The 18653-nt window shown below is 36.0% G+C and overlaps 4 protein-coding genes across 9 annotated transcripts in view; 1 reads left to right on the top strand and 3 right to left on the bottom strand.

Moving 5' to 3' along the window:
• Positions 1 to 17: 17 nt before the first annotated feature.
• Positions 18 to 4744, bottom strand: LOC105431644 (homeodomain-only protein). 3 transcript variants are annotated; one of them, XM_089079567.1, is made up of 3 exons: positions 3299 to 4744; positions 513 to 723; positions 18 to 398 (listed from the first exon to the last, which is right to left on the bottom strand). In XM_089079567.1, exons 2-3 carry the CDS (start codon positions 693 to 695, stop codon positions 327 to 329), a joined length of 255 nt encoding a protein of 84 aa, XP_088935693.1. In that variant the 5' UTR covers positions 696 to 723; positions 3299 to 4744; the 3' UTR covers positions 18 to 326. The 3 variants fall into 3 exon arrangements, with proteins under 3 accessions (XP_088935693.1, XP_011644269.1, XP_088935692.1); XM_011645967.3 differs by having other exon boundaries at positions 513 to 701; positions 3832 to 4636; XM_089079566.1 differs by having other exon boundaries at positions 513 to 701; positions 3299 to 4467.
• Positions 2767 to 18647, top strand: LOC148936169 (uncharacterized). Its single transcript, XM_089079565.1, has 2 exons — positions 2767 to 3029; positions 18499 to 18647. Exons 1-2 carry the CDS (start codon positions 2804 to 2806, stop codon positions 18618 to 18620), a joined length of 348 nt encoding a protein of 115 aa, XP_088935691.1. The 5' UTR covers positions 2767 to 2803; the 3' UTR covers positions 18621 to 18647.
• On the bottom strand, positions 6403 to 9694 carry Trc8 (TRC8 ring finger protein). The gene is given in 5 exon segments (XM_025219470.2): positions 6403 to 6722; positions 6724 to 8085; positions 8201 to 8568; positions 8953 to 9335; positions 9566 to 9694. Coding segments are annotated over 4 exon segments (2070 nt in total). The 5' UTR covers positions 9236 to 9335; positions 9566 to 9694; the 3' UTR covers positions 6403 to 6665.
• tws (protein phosphatase 2 regulatory subunit tws) overlaps positions 11759 to 18653 on the bottom strand; it is a 22889-nt gene continuing 15994 nt past the window's right edge. For 3 of the 4 annotated variants that reach the window (XM_089079554.1, XM_089079553.1, XM_089079556.1), the window contains 8 exons: positions 17530 to 17595; positions 17157 to 17254; positions 16447 to 16725; positions 16154 to 16331; positions 15629 to 15963; positions 15180 to 15395; positions 14908 to 15075; positions 11759 to 14800 (listed from right to left, as the gene is read on the bottom strand). In XM_089079554.1, the coding sequence (XP_088935680.1) occupies positions 14923 to 15075; positions 15180 to 15395; positions 15629 to 15963; positions 16154 to 16331; positions 16447 to 16725; positions 17157 to 17254; positions 17530 to 17595 (1325 nt within the window). In that variant the 3' untranslated portion in view covers positions 11759 to 14800; positions 14908 to 14922. Of the gene's footprint in view, positions 14801 to 14907; positions 15076 to 15179; positions 15396 to 15628; positions 15964 to 16153; positions 16332 to 16446; positions 16726 to 17156; positions 17255 to 17529; positions 17596 to 18180; positions 18472 to 18653 lie in introns of those variants that run through there. The other variant, XM_089079555.1, reaches the window with a different exon arrangement.

The following is an 18653-nucleotide window of genomic DNA, read 5'->3' as shown; positions in this document are numbered from 1 at the left end:
CAAGTACAAGTAATTAATTTCCAATTGAATTTAGTCATTTAATTATATTAAATTAAATATTTCATTACGTTTAATATATTTTATATATATAAAAATTTATTTTCCGCTCGAGTGTAGAAAAACATGTTCCGTTACATTTACAATAATGTAAAACTTGAACTCAACCATATATAATTTAAAGAAATTTAAATTTTGTCTAAAAATAATTTTTTTAAAAGGAAGTTACATTGCGCGTAACTTGCCACCAGTCCGTGTACATATAAGAGTTTCAGGTACAAAAGTGAAACGAGATTGAGAGCCTTGTGCGGATAACGCGATGCACACGATCAGTGCAGGCCCAAATTCCCGCCGAGGCCCTGTTCTTTCCGCCACTGAGCCAATCTGATGGCGTACCATCCCTAAAACAAACCAAGAGCAACAATTTGCATTTTCATCCGCTCGATTCGTGTTTCGTCGAAATTTATACATCTCTTTTATCTTATACGCGCAGTCTTGATACTTGGTTTACTCACTTCAACATCTGCCTCGGAAAGACCCGTTTCAGCTGCGAGGAGTACAACGTCCGCGGTATGAGGTGCTCTTGGCCATCTGTTGAATTGCTCTTGAAGAACCGCTTCCTGATCCACTGTCAAGCGAATCACTCGACCACCACCGGCTCCGCTGGTAGGATATCGCGTGGGATAAGATTTCAGCATGTTTCCCTTATGAAAATAAAATGTATTCCTAATCAAAGAAAGAAAGAAGATAAAAAAAAAGACTGATAGAAGTAACGCAATGTAACGAGATCGAAATGGATGATGATATCGTGTGATGCGATGCAATATAACATAATACGACAAGGCAAGGCTGTCAGTCCACTTTAAACCGATCCATTAAGCCACTTCGTGATTGACATCGCGACTCTCGAAAATCTTGGTTCTCTTCCCTCTCCTTCCAAAGTTCCAATAATTGATAAGCATCTATTATAAAGGAAATCAGAGAAAATGAACGCGTGCGTATTAAAAAATATTTGGAAAAGCATTAGTTTTTTCGACCCAAATGATACCTTGATACTATGAGAAAAGCGATGATAATTAGCATAAAAAGGGGAACGATTCATCATCGTGTCTCTCGCGAATATATATTTATGTCGCCATTTAGCCAGCAGCAAATGTGTTGTCCTGTTGTCCCGAAATATCGCCTGTTACGCTGACAAATCGGCTAATCTTACAGTAGAGTTGTATCTATGGATCTAAATCGAATACGTATCTATATGCATATATGTATACTCGGAAGCATATACATATAGTGTTCTTATAGAGACGCTATATAGATATAATATAGCGATTGGTAACCGAGAGGAACTTGTTTCATTGAAAAATTCGTGATAAACTAACTAAAAAGTTTTTTACAGCTATATTATAGGTAGGTAAACTAAAATAAAAATAGCATTGATCCAACATCAAGATCCACGAGATATTGGACAAGTTTCAAAAGTGTGGCGACACATTTGCGAAATAAACCATAAGAAAGACTGTTGAAATCCGTAAAAATCCGTAAACGGCCTGAGTGGCCTGCGCGGCATGTGCGCAAGTCCAAGGAAAGAAAACAAATTGTATACGGTAATGCGAAAATTGCAAGATAGTAGATTGTAGATAGTATAGGATAGTATTGGTACAATACTATCGCGCGCGCGCGCGCGTGTATGTGTGCGTGCGTGCGTGTGTGTGTGTGTGTGTGTGTGTGTGTGTGTGTGTGTGTGTGTGTGTGTGTGTGTGTGTGTGTGTGTGTGTGTGTAATATAACGAAAGCAGGATTCTCTCTGTATGTTACTCTGTATGTAATTACTCGTGCCACAAGTACTAGAATTATTCCAATTTTTCCCAAAGATTTCATAAGTCGTCAAATTCGTACTATCAAACATTCTGAATATGATAAATCTGGATGTTGGCGCAACAGATATCCCGAGATTTTCCTTTATTATCTCACCTAATTATAAGCTTTAGTTCCTCTTTTAACTCTCTGAACTATCGAACTGACACATTGGAAACGTGTTACATGTCGAATAATCTAAATATACTGTCTAATCAGTTGTCTGGCAACGTTTAATCGATTCTCTCATCGGATAATTTTCGGCTGGATCGACTGCTGATACTATTCTTGATCAAGATTGAAAGATGGAATTATACGTGTTGTACGATTATATACTTTATAAAGACTTATTGCCCCCCCCTCTCTCTCTCTCTCTCTCTCTCTCTCTCTCTCTCTCTCTCTCTCTCTCACGAAACAATATACCGTCACTTGAAGATGAAGAAAGATCTTTATAAGAAAGATTTCGATATAGACCGGAGAAGTTGCGATAACGCGACCGGATCAAGTGATTTCATTAGCGAGAAAGTCTAGAATTGAGACACAGCCAATCTCTGTAGCGCGAGTTGCTACAGCGAGAGTTCTTCCGCCTCCTCGTTTCTAATTAGCCAGGCAAGGATCTAGCGGCTAATTGGGGCTCGTGGAATAATCTCGCTGCGGAAAGAAACGGCGCAATAGGTAGCACTTTATAGAGCGATACGAGGACATTTTTATTAATAACCACGCGCGAAATACGGAAGCGAGCGCGTGAATGTCGTGACTTTACAGTGAAATCATCAATTCGCATATGCTTCTGGTTATATGATGTAACATCAGATATATATATAATCGGTATATATGTGTAAGAATTCTCATTTATACAGACATATATGTAAGAATTATACTATGGATTATATCAAATTTTAAGATTCAAGTCAGGAGGAGGCAACTCGTTCATTAATTAGTAAAATGATTTAATGTCAAGAATTGAGTTAGAGTTACAATTAGATTTGCAGACGGTAGGCAATTGCTCCGTAAGAGTCATTCGTTTTTTCACCGATCAGTATCGACCGGTTGACGGCACAACGTCACCGTGCCGTGCTGCGGCGACAACGGCTAAGACGGCGAAGACGAAGACGAAGGCGAAGGCGAAGGCGAAGGCGAAGGCGGCGCATGGAGAACGCATTTTCTCGCCATTCTCACGTGCGTAGATACACACTTTGGCTTTCACACGCATACAAATATGTATTATATGTACGCTGCATATAGGAAAAGGGCCCTTCTCTCGCGCGTCACAATATTCGCGTCGATGCCCATCAGTGGGAAAGGCCTTCCGTCGAAAGCTCACGTTGCGTCTCCCCCACTTTTATCGCAACAACGATGGTGCATGTTGCACTTATTTAAATAGAAACAGGTTGCGAGAGTAACGCGATAACGCCACGCGATTCAAGCTGGTTGGTTCGAATCAATACCTTTATCGATATGGCACTGTGCGATTGGCACTATATGCCTCGTGATCTTGAAATTGAGAAGCGATTTGTGTGACCCGGATGATAACTCTGCTTAAAAATCCTCTATCGATTAATCTCTCTCGCACGCAACGCACTCTAAATCGTTGATCAACAATTTCCAACCAAGCGTCAATACATCTGCAAATTTTCGGAATAATATTAATTCTGATTCACTTAATTGCGAATTCACCTAATAAGAATAGTCAAAATAACAAAAGGATGCGTGCGGATACATTTAACGTTACATTAGCATATTAGCATTAGCGCGTTTCTTTTATCGAACATTGCGAACGTTACCCGCGAACCAAATTTTGACTCCTTCGATCTAACAGAGTTAACAACTCGAGTTAATAAGCTCGTCGCGAGCACACACGTTCGTCGGTAAAGCTAAAAACTTGGGTGAACGCGAAATTAAGTGGCTCGAGTCAACGGTTTTACAAACGGTTTTTAAAACGATTTTACAATCGCACAAATGATTACAACTACATACTTACTTATCTCATCTAAAAATTTTTAAGACTTGGACTTTGAGACGTTAATGAGACTGAAAGGCTAAAACGGAGGGTGCTGGCTTATTCGAATATCCCTTTTTCACTCGGATATCCCTGGGATCGAGTGGAGAACGAATCAAGAACCGAAAACGTGAAAGATCCGCACCCGCCAACGGTACACACGCGACTGACTTAGACCGACTTTGAGCTTGAGTTAAACGTGGCGTAATATAAATCACAAAGCATATATAGTATATAGTATTACGAGACAAAACTATCTCATATACGTATATGTAGCTGCAGCTCTTTCCAAAGATTGGCAACGCGACTTTATTACTCTAGACAAAACACATATATTAGACGAGACGACAATGTCAACCAAATTCTCCGCAGTTTGTCAAAAATATATTTTATAATTTTTGAGACACAAGTTTTTCAAACAGGCAAAACACGCGAGCAGATTATGCGAATTCACGAATTCATAGAGTTTAGATCTGAGCACACGTGATTAATAGACATCTATTAACGGCTACACGATCGACGCGGTATTTTATCCTTGTCCCAATAACTTCATTGTCGGTTGTCACTCTGATTAGTTCAAAATACGACTCTCATCCTGCATAGAGAATTTTAGCTGAAAAAGGCTATTTAGTAGAGTTATCTTCTCATGTTTCATTTTTCTATGCTAATTTTTCAATAAACAATCCCCAATTAGAAGAATCATAAGATAGGTTTTAAAAAAAGAAAAAGAGTAGAAAAACAAGAAAAAGAAGCTAAAAATTCTTAAAAATACAATGTTTATTCAACATACTTTAAACATGCCATTTACAGTATTCTTTGATAAACTGATTCAAACCGCTTAATAAACTATAAAAGTCGCGTTAATAATTAAACATGCTGAATCGGACATTTGTAATCTTTCCAATCTCTTATATAGAAATCTCTTCGCGCATATATATATATATATATATATATATATATATATATATATATATATATAAAATTTAGTATATAAAAAATGTGTTGTGAATACATATATAAATTCAGTTGAAATCAAATTAATAACAAGATAAATATAATAAGAAGATAATAAAATAAGAGTAAAGAACAAGAAATAATATATCAAAATTAATGAAATAATTATTATGTGCTTTTTCAGTATCGTACATATGTTTATTGTAATTGCGCGCGCGCATACATGGCATGCATGACACACACGTCTCTCTCTCTCTCTCTCTCTCTCTCTCTCTCTCTCTCTCTCTCTCTCTCTCTCTCTCTCTCTCTCTCTCTCTCTCTCTCTCTCTCTCTCTCTCTCTCTCTCTCTCTCTCTCTCTCTCTCTCTCTCTCTCTCTCTCTCTCTCTCGAGCGCGCGCGCGCACACACACACACACACACACACACACACACACACACACACATATATACACATATATAATTTTATATATATATATATATAATTTTTTTTTTTTCCACAAAACAGCTCATTTATCGCTTCTGCATAAATAAATATTCGAATCAAGATATCTTTTTTGCCTTTAAATTTTTGTCTTCGGATTTTTAAATTTTCAATCTGCTCGAAACATCAATCAATAATTATTGTGTAATGTAAACATGTAAAATAAATTAAGCGAATCAATCGAATACAAACGAATGTAAGCAAAAACACAGGGCACAGAATTAAGAGAGACATGATTGCAAAATTTTGAACATATATTAATAAATATATATTAATAAATTTATTAACGAGATATCGCATTTAAATATTTTCGACATTCATATTTTTTATCTCTGTATTTCGATCACTAAGGCTGAGTTCGGGGAGCGCGCTATTAGAACTATCGCATCATTCTATCCTTACATATAATTTACATATAATGAGCAATAAAGATGAAATGATGTGATAGTGCTAATAGCGCGCTTCCCGAACGCAGCCTTAAAGTCATCTCGATTTTATAATCTACATGGTAATAAATATTTTTATCACTCATTTTTATAAAATGAGAAACGAATAAAATTTTCTTTGCGATTATAGTCATTTTTTCTAGAGGAAAATTATCGTTCACTCGAGAAATTTTGAAAAGAAATAATTCGCTCCAGCTTTCTTTAATGTTGCGTATATTCAACGATATATCAGCCGACGCTTGAAACAACAATACAAACGGAGATTAATTGTAACGAAAAATATATCTCTTGTCACAAAATCAAAGTTTTAGCCAAGAGAGGTTTAGCCTTGATTAAATATTTTCTAGAATAAATCTTATAGCGTTCCCTCCCTCTCTCTCTCTCTCATTCTCCCTTTCTCTTTCTATCTTTTAATTCGATAAAACACCGAACATGATATACGTCGGTATATCCTGATTAAGATAAATGGAAGCACACCCAGGGCATGTATATGGAAGCTTATGCATATGAATGCCATTGCGCGTCACTATATACTAATGATTTTTTATAGCATAACAAAGATCCAAAAATACATTTAACAATGTATATCTATCGAATCGGCAGAGAGCCAAAGATTTTTGAGATTACACGCCAAGTACTTTTCCGTTGCGGAATAATTATCGCGTGTGATCATTTTCCTTTCTTTCGAAAACAATGATTGCAATTTATTTATATAAGAAATTGGAGAATAGACTCGACTTGTTATCGACTACGAGTGATAATCAAGTATAATTTATGATGTTTTGCTACAATCTCGAATAATATTGTAATTTACAAGCAACGATATTGATTTGAGCGAGATTCCGAGGATTTGTGCTTCAAGATCAAAGTTAGCCTCAAAAAGAATTTAGTATCTAGATCGTATCACAAATTAAAAGAGCCACGTTGAAAGCATTTCACCTATCTTGATTGAAATTCTCGGCCAGCTGTATTCGATTGCTCTGATTCTGCTCGAGATTGCACATTCGAATTTTGTCTAATTTGTACAATCGCGCCATCCTCGATATTGTTCCTTTCATTTTCGTCGACGACACCTGGCGCGAGAGTGCCTGAACTATTGTCCCTGTTTTGCATATTTTCGACTTTATAGAGTATATCGTGGCAAAGAGGACATCGGTCTTGGACGTATAACCATTTTCGCAAGCATACTCCGTGGAAATAATGATTGCATTGAGTGATCTTGGCGCTTTGCATCTCCTGATAGCAAATCGCGCAAACGTCGTCCAACTGTTCGAGTTGCTCCGCGTTTGCTTCCGGCAACGAATTGATCTTGTTCACAGCCGTCCGCCGTTTCATAAACACGCTCCATCCGGCTTTCGCCTCGCACCAGATATTAAAATAGGCGTGTATGCACATCATGACGGCACGAATAGTTCCACCAGACTCAAAGATCAATATCCAGAAACCATTGAAAAATAATATAATGCCAAAAGCAAATTCCACGGTATTGCCAAATGATCTTATTATGTACACGCAATCGTCAAATTGTTCCCAGAATGCGCTTCTGTACGCGTCAATCAGAAACAGGGAGTAAATCGCCAGTGAGACCAGTACTTTGACTATCACTTCGATGCTGAAGACCGACACGGCCAGTAACCAGGTGCTCACGGTGAAGTGGGACCAGAGGAACACGAGTAAAGATACTGGGAAAAATATTAGAAAAGCGCAGACTGTCAAAGCTCGCAAATGTCTATGTAGCGCCGGATTGTGAGAAGCACTGAGTGACATCAAGAGTGGATTCACTATATTGTGCACAAAGTGTAAAATTGCTGTAAACAACAGACAAAAGTTACGATACAATCGCACTAGACGCTTCTCCCTATCGAGACTCGTTAATCCGGTCTGTAGGGCAAGAATATAGAATAATATAGCGGACACCGTGCCGATGCTCTTCTCGTCTTCATCTTCCGTCAACAATACCCATTGGAAGAAACAGCCAATATAATGGCAGATGAATGAGATTATACTGGTCATACCGAGAACAGCTGTCAATGTTTCGCATCCATTTACTAGCAGCGTTTTAATCATTACGTAATAATTAAACGTTTCTTCGCCGTAGTGATTTCCAAGGATTTGAATAACTTGTTCTCCCACTCGCAACGTCCAAAATGTTCGAAGTACACGTGGTACGTTCAGACGCATCCATTCCGTTTCCGCGAGAGCGGATAAGCCATAATTGATTATAAAGTTGCGTGCGTGCCGATATCCCATGTAGATTGTTCTTAACATAGAGACACCGTTATACCAGATGACAAATTTGCACACAGCCAATGGAATTAAAGTAGCGCATACTGGCGCGTGATACAGATATTGCACCTGGGAAAATTTATAATATACATATTTCATATATATATATATATTATATATATATATATATATATATATATAATAATTTTTATTTATTTAAGTATCATATATTTAATGAGCTTACCGGTAAAGGATGGATCCCCAAGATAGACGGTGACATAAAGCTCAGCACAAGAAGCTTTTGAATTACGGGATGCCTTGGGGCAAGATGTATATAACAAAAGACGCTGGCTAGCAGGCATTGCAGTATGTAGTTTTGAATAATCAAAAGACCTGGACCATTATAGAGAACGTCCGATAAATTCAGGCATAATATATTGTCGAGTATGCTAGTAGTTGATTCTTGTATACTCATGTAAGCTATGATCGCTTTCATTGCACTAACATTTGACCAATACGATACGAATATCACGCCTACAGATATCAGATATAGGTAGACGATTATCAAGTGTCTCGTACATAACATAAATGTATATAAGGCTGCAAGAAAACCTGAAAGAAAATGATGAAACGATATTTAGATCATCAATATTTGAACAACAAATATCACAATTTTTAAGTATACAAAACTGGTGTGTATGTATGTGTGTGCGTGTGTTTTGTCTGCTTGCTACACAACATGTATGTATCAACATTGATTAACTATTATATATCAACATTGATTGTTCTCATTTAGATTATTATATATATATATATATATATATATATATATATATATTATTATATAGCTGAGTAACATTTATATTTATTGTTTTATCAGCCAGACAATTAAGAAGTATATAAAAATATATAAAAAATAAATATAAGATCATATGTATAGTTAATAATAAAATATTAATACCGAAACATACTTACAATGACAAAAATATTACTTACCTAAACAACAGCATAAAAATTTAAACATGAGTATCAGATAGGTCCTGTAAACGATGTGAGTCAAATCAAAGTGTTCCAATAGAAATGAGTCTGTTGTAACTGTTGAGAGCGAACTAGCATGGTCCAATAAATTAGTAGTTTTAAAGCCATTTTCATTATTGTTCAATATAATATTGTCATTGGGTAAACCGATTCTAAGTAATTCGTCGATGATAAATAGAGGTGGTACTCTCATGATAACATCAGCGAAGCTAAGAATTCTTTCTCGTAGCGAAGTCTCCATCTTGTTTGCACTGTCTGAAGAATCCCGTTGAAGGAAGACGTTATTACGCACGCCTTGTTATACATATGGAAGAAGCATTCCGTTATGAAATCGTACAGACCTGATGCAACAATGAAAAATTATTCAGAACAATCCATAAATAGTTTTATAAATAGGAAAATGGAAGAAAATGATTTCTTTTCCAAGAAAATAACGTTTATATCAATTTGTACATTGCACGTCACGCAAAATCGGAACTACTTTGAAAATTTATTTATATCGATGCGAATCTAATTATACAATAATACGCGTACGAATTTGAGGTTAAAATATTCTGTCAGGAGACATTACCTGTATCGCCTAATAAAAGCGTAGTGTAATTGTATCTCCGATTAGATTTAGATTGCCCAAGATAGATTTTGTGCGCACGCGACATTAGGATTGACTCGAAAATAAATATCTCGAATCTTATCATTATCATCACACATTGCTAGTTCTTACATATCGCGCGTTTGTTTGCTTGCTCCCTTCCCCCCTCCCCCGTCTTTCTCCCTCTCCCTTCCATTCCTCTTGTTCTCTTGCCCTCTTGCCGCTACGTAGCCTGCTGACTTTTCCGCTAATCTCCATCTCCAGCAATATTTCGTTAAATGATTCTACAATTTACATCCTTCTACAAGTTGTACAATGTCGCTCACCTCGAAAATGAAGGCTTCGCCTGTGTTCTCGTTCTCGCGCTCTTTCACTCGTTTAGCAAAAAAAAAAACTGTCATTATTTTTTGATTCCTTGACAAGGTCCGATGAATTTCCCATGCAAAAGCATTAAAACAAAATATATATACGTGCCATACGTAACGCGACACATTTAAATGGATAAGGAGAAAATTGCCGCGTATTGGCGAACAGTGAACGAAAGACATACAGATGAGATAATGATGCGAGTGCTGATGGGAAGTACTAACGGATAACCTTGCAAAACTCATATGTACAATCTCGCAGCATTGAAAGCGGAAATAATTTCGATTTGCTATTTAGAATGCAGAGAGAGAGAGAGAGAGAGAGAGAGAGAAAGGAATGCGACGAAACGAGATTCTCGTTTTCCGGACCGAAGAGGCTAAGATGAATCTAAGGAATTTCCACGCGACAATTGGTTCTTTGTCGCTTTCCCGAATTCTTTTTCATCGAAACAATAACTTACCAGCGAGTAAATATCGAAAAAGGGAACCGATTTATAAGTCACATCTCGCGGCACATCTGAATACACCTGACCGCAATGACTCGGCGAACAATTACGAGTGACTCGGACCAACTCGAATCGCGCGAGTCGAACGCGAATCGACGCGGGACGCGGGACACGGGACACGCTCGAGGGCACTCCGTTTACGTTCACCATGTTCTCATTCCTTTGCGTCTTATTGGTCTTATTTGCGTCCCTTTGATCGCATCTCGTCGTCTTCGCCACTACTCACGACTATTTGCGACTGCTCGTAATGTTGTGACTCGTGACGCATCGCGCTCGGCCGTTATCGTGGTTGTTACCGACTGTTGTCTGCTATTTTATCTGATTTTTACTAGCTTGCCTTTCATTGAACAGAGTCGATAAATGCACCGAAAAGAAATTATTTTTATTGAGGGGATAGGAGGGATAGGAGGGAAAGAAAAAAGTGAGGGAATAAAGAAAGAAGCACACACAACATACATTCACACATGACTACTCTGCCACACGAGCTTTTCAAACATGCTTCGTGTATAAAGAGGAATCGTAAAAAGAAAATATAATTTATATTTGTACAGTAATTTATTGTTTTTTTTCTCTCTTCTTTGTTGCTATCTCTCTCTCTTATAGTTTACATCGATGTAACGTCTCGTATGATTCAATGTCGCATTTTCTTTTTTCTTTCTTTTTTTCTCTTTTACAAAATCGATAATTGTACATACTCTTTCTCTCTCTCTCTCTCTCTCTCTCTCTCTCTCTCTCCGAGGATGATCAAAGAAAAAGAAAGGAAGAATTTGTTGTTGTTATTACATGTGCAACGCAGGTATAAAGACTCGACTGTTGTTTGCTATAAAAAATCTTACGTTTGGATTATACATAATTTTTAATAAAAATAGAGCCCAGCTAGTGGCTTCTATTTTCACCCCGAGACAAATTTCGCGTGCGCTAAATCACAGCGTCGATACAAAATGGCGCTACACTCGCGAGCTATCGAGCTGTCAGAGCTGTTCTGTTTTCATCATCGGGCCCACACGACCTAGAACTCGAGTCTGCGGGTTTCCTAACGATCGATCGTCGATGTGTCATGCCATCCTAATCGCTTAATAAATTCAGTAACTTAAATTCAGTACTTTACGTGATAAAATATTACGTACATATTACGTATCACACTCGATTTCACACATTCGTCGATACATTCTACAAGAGTGTGTAATAGAACGTATAATTTCCGGCGAAACGTATAATAAAATGATACATTTATATATTTCTATGTTTGCTCACGCCAAGGAATAAATAAACCAAAAGAATGAACTGAATTACAAGAAACGCAATACAGTGAATAACACGCTATTTATTGGCTCTGGAGACAATATCGCACAAGATATTCAGAAGATCTTTGTAATTGGAACTTAAATGTATCGGGACCTAAATGAAATCGCTCAAGTGAATATAATGCATAACGACTAATGAAACAATAATGGAATGATTCGGAATATATTCGAAACATTTTCTCTTACGTGTTTATTATTTTAATCGTCAATTATGCAGGATTTTTAAACAAATTGTCAACATTATTAAAAAAAAATAATTTAAGTCACAATCTACGAATTAAATCAGATCAATCTTACATGTAATCTGACCTTCACGGCGCATTTCTCTTTAGAAAATTACACTTATTCGTTCTCTTGTCGAAAAATTAAGAGATCCTAAAAATTATCTTTTGAATATCTCAAAATTATTCGTACATCAAACTTATTAATCTTAAACTTTTGTCATATTCCTGTTAATGATCGTCCAAGCAGTTATTCCGCGGAAGAAGCGTTTGCGCGCGTCATCTTTACTATAAAAAATTACATTTCGCGTGCATATATTTTTTTCATTGTATTTCAATCTTGTCTTTATAAATCTGCAACTTTACTCTTACGTTATCACGAAGCAATTTTTCATGCTAATAGTTTTCATTTTAGAAATAGATTTATATATGTATATATTTTATATATATATATGTGTGTGTGTGTGTGTGTGTGTGTGTATGTGTGTGTGTGTGTTATATATATATATATATATATATATATATATATATATCACAATTCATATTTAAAACTCACACGCAACGTAAAGAATCAAATCTTGGATCGTGTGTGCAACGATATCCATCTTGATAGAAACGTATTACATAACTAATTCTTAGTGTCTCTGTTGAAAGCTCATTCTGGAAATACTATTAATGTATAATTGTTCAAGTATTTGATAATACGTATGATACGAATAACGCTCAAATTCTTTGTAGTATTGATAATTATGTAAGTACAATATAAGCAATTAACGCGTCATCTTTAAAGCGCTCCAGTGTGATGACATTTAATGACTTGAAGTTTTCTTGAATGATGGTGAAAATCAATATTATGCAAAACAGTCTCGCGCGCGCGCGCGCGCGTGTGTGTGTGTGTGTGTGTGTGTGTGTGTGTGGTGTGTGTGTATGTTTATATCGATTCATTTTTCATTCCTCGTTACGCTATTTTCGTCATCTGTGTCGTGTATCATATTACTTTACTGAATTATTTATTTGCGATTTGCGTTACTTTCCGCATCAGTGTATCATACACATTTGGTGAAATTGACGCGTTTCATATCTCATACACCAATAGTTTTGTATATGATACATATTATGTTCGACAACTGTAGAATATAATGTTGCGATGCAATTAATTAGCGTATTACATATAAAATTTAAACAAGTTAAATGATTGAATGACTGCAGAAAACGCGCGTGTGAGTTTTCAAAACATGAATACTCTGCTTTATGATTTGGATATTTATCAAAGTTATACATTATGTTGGTGTACGTTATTCAGCAAATATTTTATTTATATAAACTCTGCAAGCCCAGCTTACCATCGTCAGAAATGCACTTTTAGGTTTATTTTATCCATGTACGAAATTGCTGCTTATATTTGTAGGAGTATAAGAGTGTCGATAAGTTATTAAGAAAGATTAGAAAATTTGTATTCCATATCTAGCGATTTCCACTTATCTCCCGATTGGGACATTTTTCTCATTAGAAAATGACAAATGATATTTTATTAGACATTGTTTTGCAAGTCGGCGCTACTTATTGCTTGATGTATTTACTGCAGCAACATTTGGTTTTTCCAGATATATACATAATGTAAGGAAAGAGATAGCAGCTTATTGGCGGATATACTTTCTATCACGTTGACTCGTATTGGCGACTGAGATAAAGAATCATTTTGTGAGAATAATAAAAATTAATTTGCGAGAAAAATAGACTAATCATAAAATAGGCCTACGCGCGCACACGCGTTTATCAAGTTTTAACAAGCTATTATATTGAATTGTAAATGGTAGATTAAATAATTTAGACAGGGGCCACTTTATCAAAAGTCTAACTCTTTCGTGATAATTGTTATTATTTCGATTCTACAAGCACGAAACTATTGATAGATCTTATCTACTTACTCTGAATTCTTACGTTGAGATCAGCAACGCTCGAATTATAAATTAGTAACTTGTAGAAAAAAAAATTTTTTTCGGTAACTATTTTTTTTTTCTCACTCATAATTCAAGCGCCGTATGACAATTACATTATTGCGTATAAAATTACATTATTACAATAATTATCATTTAATCTCATTGGCATGGATGACTTTTATTTTCTGCATTTTATTTTCTTTTTTCTTTCCTTCTTTTCACGTTAGTTAAAGATAACGGAAACAGTGAGAAAAACTTGACATTTACATCACCTATTCGTATCAATTGTATATAAATCACAACGAGCGACTTGTAATCTGTATCCCTGCTGCTTTACTTACGCTGTCTCGCGCCTATTTCACCAATACGATAATACGATAATTAAACACCTTTGTAGTGAAGTCACATATAGACTACACTGTGCGATGGCACGATTTCTATATAATACAAGAAAGAAGATCACTAACACAATTGGTATTTATAAATCATATGTCAACTGCCAATACGAGTCTGCGAATTGGTGGAAATTTCTGTCATATTCTGCCGACTGCGTACGTCTCTTGTCCATCTGCGAATATATTTCCGAGCTAGCGAAATTTGTATAGCCTTGTTATACGTGTGGTTCTTTGCACATATCTTTTCATACACATATGCACGCGACAAAATATGAAGTGCACAATCCTGGTACGTCTATGTGTATGTAGCATGTATGAATGTGAGCTGCGTGGACGGCGCTACGTACACCACTCCTCAGTCAACCACTGACACACTAGTAGTTGACTATCGTCACTATTATTCAGACACTCGTGATTCCACTGATGTAGGTTGGGAGTTTTCAGTTCAACATGCCTAGCTCACGTCAATATGTACCGTTGTATAATCTACAAGAAACAATCTGTCATGTTGTATGCAAATCGTGTGCGAGCATTAAAATGTTCAATATTAATCTCGTTTAATCTCTTGGCTAATATTCAAATTTTCCACATACTTGCATACAGATATGCTAGAGTTTGTCTTGGAATAGGAAGAGATTATTCGTAGCAGCGACAGCCACCACATTTTCAGATGGATGCCATGCGGTATGAAGTATTTTTTTATTAAAGTCCAGACAATCGACGCTAATCTCATCCTTTTTGCGTTTACCACCGGTACATACCTACACATACACAGACACATACACAATCGCAAATATAAGTATTCGAGCTAATGTACAATATACAAATTTTTATGAATAAAACAGATTGTTATAAATGTGCTAACCTTTCTCGGTTTGAGGAGTGTTTTTGGTTTGGCAATGTCGCGTGCTGCCTCTAAAGTAAGATCGCGTTTAGTCGTACGATCGAACACTCTGAAGAAATTGTTATATGAGCCCGTCATAATAGCAGAGTCGTTACCACTCCAACAACACTCAAACTTGTCAAAGATACAGTCATTTTCATACAATGAACATAATTTTGATCTTAAATATTCGTGTACCTGTTGCAACAAAAAGTTTATATTTAAAGTTTAGTGAATAGTTTAGTATATATGTATATTTTAGACGGTAAATTTTCTACGATATAAATTAAAATCATCCATTTATGAAAAGGAAAAAGAGAATACGAAGAGTACTGGACATTTCCAACAAGGCGTTTTAACAATTTTGTATAATCGTATAAATAATATCGCTCTTCTCTTATAGATAATACAGAAGATATATCATAACTTACAGGATAACATTCTATTGGTTTCGTCTCCATCTGCAAATCCCACACTTTCACACTGAGGTAGTCTCTGCTAATCATGTATCTTCCGGAATTACTGAGTTTTACATCACTTATACTTGAGATAATTTCTGAGAAAAAACTTCTATTAGTCGGATCCTCAGGCTCCTCGAAGAGTTTACTGTGTTGATCGCAGAGAGCAGCAGATCTCATGTCGCAAAGTCTAATGGTTCCTTTGCTACTACTATATACCAACACGTTGCATTCCGCAGGATGAAATTCCGCCGCAGTTATAACTTCCGTTAACTCTTCCATATTAGTTGGCTTAATGTCTACTATATCTGTATATTGTGATTAGGAAAATTATACTTGAAGAGCTATCAAAATAATATTTCGATCCAGAAAATATTACACACACGCGCGCGCGCGCGCGCGCGCGCACGCACGCACGCACGCACGCACGCACGCACGCACACACACACACACACATTTTTTCAAAAGATGCGCATAATTGCAAAGAGAAAAGGATACTAAAACTCTGGTCAGTTATCTCAAGGTGCCAAAGATTAATTCTAAGATCGTCAGCACTGAGGTATGTCTCTTGATCACTGTTGACGCTTATACTGTTTATATGGTAAGTGTGCGCATTGGCAAATATTCTCCTTGGTGATGCCTCGACCATCAACTCCATTGGTTTTATGGTTGGCACCTGTATAACGCAATAATATATAATAATAATAATAATTTTATATATATATATATATATATATATATATATATATATATGACAAATCTAAAATAAAATATCAACTCGAGATGCTTACCCTCAAGGCAGTGATGCAGGCAGGATCACGTATCGTGCCATTCTCCTCTTTTGTATTATATCCCTCCACTCTTTTGTCTCTCTCACTAACTTTCCATAACTTGATTGTTTTATCGTTCGTAGAGAGTAAAAAGTGGGCAGGATTTTTTCTTTTTAGCCATCTAATTTTATTAATTTTTTCTTCTATTTCTAATGATTTTAGATAATCGAATTCAGGCTCATGACTCTGGAAAGTGCTATACACATTGTACTCGCCTCTTCGTGGTACACTGTTTTTACTCTGTGTAAATAATTATTGCTTTTCACAATTTATTATTCTAATCCCACGTATCTTAATGTTAATAAATTCAGTTTAAACAATCCGAGTATCACATCTCGGGACTTAGAACCATCTTACATGTCTGTCCAAGCAATCTTGATCAATGTCGTCTTATAAGCTCAAATGGTATCTTTAATAGACTTAGTGGAGAGCCATTTGACTCAATAGAAGATGAAACAGGTACTAGATTATTAAATGTTATAAGCATAAATTACTTGTATAAAGATATATTGATCCGTCACGAGATAGATGATACAAAATATTATATCGGCACATCATTGCATTAACGTTCTTGTGATAATTGGATTGTTCTGATAATATTTTAAAGAAAAAAATATTGTTTTTAATGTATTTGTCTATTTTTTGAGTCGTGTAAACAACTGTGCACTTACAATAGGGTCTCTCTGAAAAATGACGACGCGTCCACCCTTGTCTCCTGTCGCAAGGAGATCGCCATCATGATTAAATTCAACGCACGAAATTATATCAGCTGCAATAAAACACATGTGTTTATTAATAGTTTTCTGCAATTTTGTGGCAACTTGCAAAATAATGTAATATATATTAATATATTAATTTAACGATAAAGTAAAAGAAAAAATTTGTGAAAGGAATTTTGGAGCTTGAAAACACATGTAGAAGCTTTGATTTGTGACTAGTTGTTTATTTTATTTTGGTATGTGTAAACTGATAAGATAAAAGACAAGTTGCCTCCCTCCTCTCTTTCTTTCTTTCTTTCGCTAAGCAAACAGGAGTTAAACTTGCCTTCTGTAACGTCGTCTTCTAAAGTCCCCTTCACTTGCGAGAAACACCATTGTATATCACCATTGCCTGGAATACAATATCAAGAGATTTTAAAATGAGACTCCCCCCCCCCCGCTCTCGCTCATTTAGTTCAAACATTAATATGCATAGTAAAAAAAATAATAAAAAATCGGTTGGTTGACAATAACCGATTATATTTTGTGTCATAATCAGAAAAATCAGTTGCGTTTTAGTCTTTATCGAGAGAAATTTTCAAGTCGCAAAACAGATAAATACAAATAAAAAGAAATAAAAATATAAACAAAATGGAACATTTTGCACGACAGACATATTATTTCAATCTTTTGTTTTATAAATCAAGATTCGGGTTAAAAAAAACATTAAAAATTTATAGGCAAAATATTCTACAAAATATTTGTGTAGAATATTTAAACAATCAATTTGTATACGATCTATACAGAGAAGTGAGAAGTAATGCAATTTGTTGTACTGTTTCAACAAAGTATCGGCAACTCAAATATTTCCCTCATCATGAAATCATCACACTTCCACCGAAATCAAGATTTCGAATCTCTATACAATGATAGGGAAGAAAAAAATACGAAACATAATTTATCTCGCAAAATCTCGGATGGAATTTAAAAAACTTACGTAGACAAAGTAGAAAAGCGACGCAGGTATTACCGCGCATCAAATTATAAAAAAGACAAAATAATCGAGTAATCCTAGGATATTACTGCATATCCTATATGCTCGCGGCACATGAAACACAACGAATGTATTCACGTGGTGAATACACCGCTTCTCCATTTAATTTGCCGCCGATGGTCCTTCAGAATTGACCAAAAAGATTAGGACGATCAAAGATTGTATCGAACTTAGGGAAAGATGTGTTGTTTACATAAATAAGGAAATAAGAAAAAAGAATAATTTGTCGGAAAATCGTATTCAAACTCGGCATTCTTGTAGGTACTTGGAAAATACTATACAAGACTGAGCAGTCCAACGGCGATAGAGCGGAAGAAAGCGAGGGAGACGCGGGTGAAGATGGCCAGCATGGAGTTCTCCTGCGAAGATCGCGCGAGAATTGATACGGAGATTGCGGAGAGTGCGGAGTAGACGAG

Source organism: Pogonomyrmex barbatus, unplaced genomic scaffold (assembly GCF_055798465.1).
Source record: "Pogonomyrmex barbatus isolate J1 unplaced genomic scaffold, ASM5579846v1 scaffold3, whole genome shotgun sequence".
Classification (NCBI taxonomy): Eukaryota; Metazoa; Arthropoda; class Insecta; order Hymenoptera; family Formicidae; genus Pogonomyrmex; species Pogonomyrmex barbatus.
The sequence above is the reverse complement of the archived record's forward strand: the minus strand, read 5'-3'. Positions and strand labels throughout refer to the sequence as shown.